General features: G+C 46.1%; 1 protein-coding gene across 1 annotated transcript; it reads right to left on the bottom strand.

The window, feature by feature from the left end:
* Positions 1-314: 314 nt before the first annotated feature.
* Positions 315-2,302, bottom strand: LOC142483779 (uncharacterized). The gene has a single exon (XM_075583767.1). The coding sequence runs from the start codon at positions 1,911-1,913 to the stop codon at positions 708-710; it is 1,206 nt and encodes a 401-aa protein (XP_075439882.1). The 5' UTR covers positions 1,914-2,302; the 3' UTR covers positions 315-707.
* Positions 2,303-3,914: the final 1,612 nt, after the last annotated feature.

Genomic DNA, 3,914 nt, shown 5'->3' with positions numbered 1-3,914 from the left:
ATTGCTGTCTGAAATAAATTATCCTAGCATTGAGTGCAATTATATGGGGAATCTTTTGACTCTACTTGTCATGTCTATGTTCTATATTCTGTGCCCCCTTGCACCTGCTGTTTTGTCTTTTATACTAGGACTATACCTAGTGGTCTGATTCATCTTTTTCCTTTAAGGAATTTCCAATTAACAGTACTTTAAAAAAAAAAAACACAATACAAATTTCAAAAAAGCAAAACATTCTCCACAATTATAAGAAATGTCTATGTTTTCATAAGTTTAAAGATATTTTTTTACAAAAATAAAATCAATAATTTTCAGCGTGCAATATTACAAAGTTAACTTGTGTGAGCAAAACATTGACGACATTTAGAGAAAACATAATTTTTCTCCTGTGTGGAACTCTCTGATGTACAACATGACTTAATAGCAAAACATTTCCTGCATTCAGAACACACAAATGTATTTATTTATCAAATGTTTAACCAGGAAGTAATACATTGAGAGTTACCTCTCATTTTCAAGTATGTCCTGGGCACAGAGTTATGATGACAAATAATACATGATTACAAATACATCGTTACATAAGTGAACAGGGTATACATTATATACAAGACATTGCAGGCACAGTTAGAGATAATATATATTATACTGTAGGCGTATGTAACAATTACAGACCAGATTAAAATGTGAGACAGCTTTAGTTTTGAAAGAACTTAGACTGGTGGTGGCTGTGAGATTCTGATAGATTGTTCTGGTGATCTTGTTTTTGTCATGTGAACTCTTTGATGTTTAACAAGAGAAGAGTTATCTGCAAAACATTTCCCACATTCAAAACATACAAATGGTCTTTCTCCTGTGTGAATTTTCTGATGTGTAACAAGAGCAGAGTCATATGTGAAACATTTCCCACATTCAGAACACACAAATGGTCTTTCTCCTGTGTGAATTCTCTGATGTTTAACAAGAGTAGAGTAACGGGTAAAACATTTCCCACATTCAGAACATACAAATGGTCTTTCTCCTGTGTGTATTTTCTGATGTCTAAGGAGAGAAGAGTTATAGGTGAAACATTTCCCACATTCAGAACATACAAATGGTTTTTCTCCTGTGTGAATTCTCTGATGTGTAACAAGAGCAAAGTTATTAGTAAAACATTTCCCACATTCAGAACATACAAATGGTCTTTCTCCTGTGTGAACTCTCTGATGTGTAACAAGATTATTTTTTTGTGTGAAACATTTCCCACATTCAGAACATACAAATGGTCTTTCTCCTGTGTGACGACTCTGATGTCCAAGGAGACAAGATTTATATGTGAAACATTTCCCACATTCAGAACAAACAAATGGTCTTTCTCCTGTGTGACTTTTCTGATGTATAACAAGATAACCGTTCTGGGTGAAACATTTCCCACATTCAGAACACACAAAGGGTTTTTCTCCTGTATGAACTCTCTGATGTGTAACAAGAGCAAAGTTATCTGTGAAACATTTCCCACATTCAGAACATACAAAGTGTCTTTCTCCTCTGTGACTTTTCTGATGTATAACAAGATGAGAGTTCTGGGTAAAACATTTCCCACATTCAGAACATACAAATGTTTTTTCTTTTACTGACAAGTTCTTGTGAACGTTCCCTGCATTCATGTTTCCTTTGTTACACATTGTAATAGGAGTAGATGCATATTCCGTCCCTGTATGTTCTCTGATAGTATAAATGTGGGAGTCTGGGAGATTTCCTTCTTCCTGTGAGGTTGATTCCTTAACCATAATGCTCACAGTTTCTCTCAGACTCTGGCTTGGTATATCCTGACTAATGTGATTTGCTCTGTGAAATATTTGGGTAACACTGGTATCTTCCATTACACAATCTGGTGAACAGAGCAAAATGTGATATTCTTCAGGGGAATTGCTGTTCATGAATCCATCAGCTGGGGAAAAACATTTATAAAGAAATGCATTAACATCGGATACAAAAAATTATTTTCAAACGTCAAATTTAGTTTAAGAATGTAAAGAGACAGGATATACATGGTAAGATGTGTAACAAATCGGGTATTCAGTAAATGTTTCCAATTAGAAAGCATTCAAAATTGCAATAAACTGAATTTCTGAGGATATGGCCTCCCAGAGAGATATATATTTATAAAATCAGGAAGCATGTACCACATACATTTCCACTTTATTATGGGAAAGGTAAAATTACAAAAGGACATTTGAAATTATTGATAAATATACTAATTTGTGATCAAGTTTCCTTTTTTTATGAAATATGTTATACTAGCTGATCTACCCGGTGTTGCCCGGGATTTCATTTTCTTGCTCCCCATGTTCTCCGCTCCCCCTGTCTCTCTCTCCGCTCCCCCTGTCTCTCTCTGTTCCATCCCTCTTTCTCCACCCCCCCCCCCACTGTGTCTCTGTCCCCATTATCCTCTCTGTGTCCCACTTCCACTCTCTCCCCCATCTCTTTTCTCTGGCGTTTCCCCCCCTTCACATTAATGCGCCTCCCCCCGTGCACAGCGCGGCCCCCCTCCCGTGCCGCCGGCTTAGTGGAGGGCCGCTCCCCCTGTCTCTCTCTGATCCCCGTCTCTCTCCGTTCCCACCTCTGTCTCTCTCCGTTCCCACCTCTGTCTCTCTCTCCCCATTCCCCTCTCTGTTTCCCACTTTCCCTCTGTCCTCACCCTCTCTTGTGTCCGGCGTTTTCCCCCCTTCACAGTAATGCAGCCCCCCCGTTCAGATCTTCATTTCCCCCTGTTCACAGCTGGGCTCCCCCGCCCATTGACAGGCATGGAGGGTGGTGTGCTGGTTCCCGGCGGGGGTGGCGGCGGTGCGCTTCAGTGGCGGCGGTGGGTTGGTTGTTGGCGCCGGCACTGTGAGGGGTGGGGGAGTGCGGGAGAGGGGGAGGCTGTTCGCAGGCAATGGGGAGTGGCGGTAGTGCGCTCCGGGGGGACTGGCTTCAGGCTCACTGGGGGTGGCAGCGGCCGGGGAGGCTGGTTCCTGGCTCCCGGCTCACTGGGGGTGGCGGCGGTGTGCTAAGGGTGGTGCGACTGTCACGTCCTGCGTAGGCGTGGCCGCGACGTCAGCCCACCCCGCAGGACAATGAGCTGTGGCCGTCCACCAGCCAATCACAGGGGGCACAAAGTGACAGACAAACATTTTTTCTAATATATATATATATATACTAGCTGAGAGACCCGGCGTTGCCCGGGATGTGAACCGTGAATAAGTACAGTATGTGTAAATGTTGTATTGTAAAGTGTTAATGTTTCAAACAGTTTCACACTGTCACAGACACTTACACAGACTTACACACAGTCACAGACACTCACACACAGTGTCACACAATTACACACACCAGCACCAACACCCGCTCCCCCCCTCCTCCTGCGCAGGCAGCGGGGACAACGGTGGGGAGAAGGTGAAGCGGGGACCGGAGGGGCATCCTCCCTCCCATCTCACGTCCCGCGGCCTGTCACACGGTGACAGGGGGGAGCCGGGACCGGAAGGGCATCCCCCCTCCCATCTCACGTCCCGCGGCCTGTCACGCGGTGACAGGGACAAGCCGGGACCGGAGGGGCATCCCCCCTCCCATTTCACGTCCCGCGGCCTGTCACGCGGTGACAGGGGGGAGCCGGGACCAGAGGGGCATCCCCCCTCCCATCTCACGTCCCGCGGCCTTGACAGGGGGAAGCCGGGACCGGAGAGGCATCCTCCCTCCCATCTCCTGTCCCGTGGCCTGTCACGTGCGGCGCCGGGGTGTGAGCTTGGGGGGGGGGGTGAGCTTGGGGGAGGGGATGAGCTTGGGGGGGGGGGTGAGGTGTGTGTGTGTGTGTGACACTGTGTGTCCTTTGGGCCGTCACTCCGCCTCAGGCCAATGAGAGGTGTGCGGGGGCGGCCCAAGGGACCAATGAGATTTCCCCT

The sequence above is a fragment of the Ascaphus truei genome, unplaced genomic scaffold (assembly GCF_040206685.1).
Source record: "Ascaphus truei isolate aAscTru1 unplaced genomic scaffold, aAscTru1.hap1 HAP1_SCAFFOLD_371, whole genome shotgun sequence".
Lineage (NCBI taxonomy): Eukaryota > Metazoa > Chordata > Amphibia > Anura > Ascaphidae > Ascaphus > Ascaphus truei.
Note: the sequence above shows the minus strand (reverse complement) of the source record. Positions and strands in the feature narration are given on the sequence as shown.

Coding starts and splice junctions, on each gene's coding strand:
- LOC142483779 (XM_075583767.1), bottom strand. CDS start 1,913: ATGAACAGCAATTCCCCTGAAGAATATCACATTTTGCTCTGTTCACCA.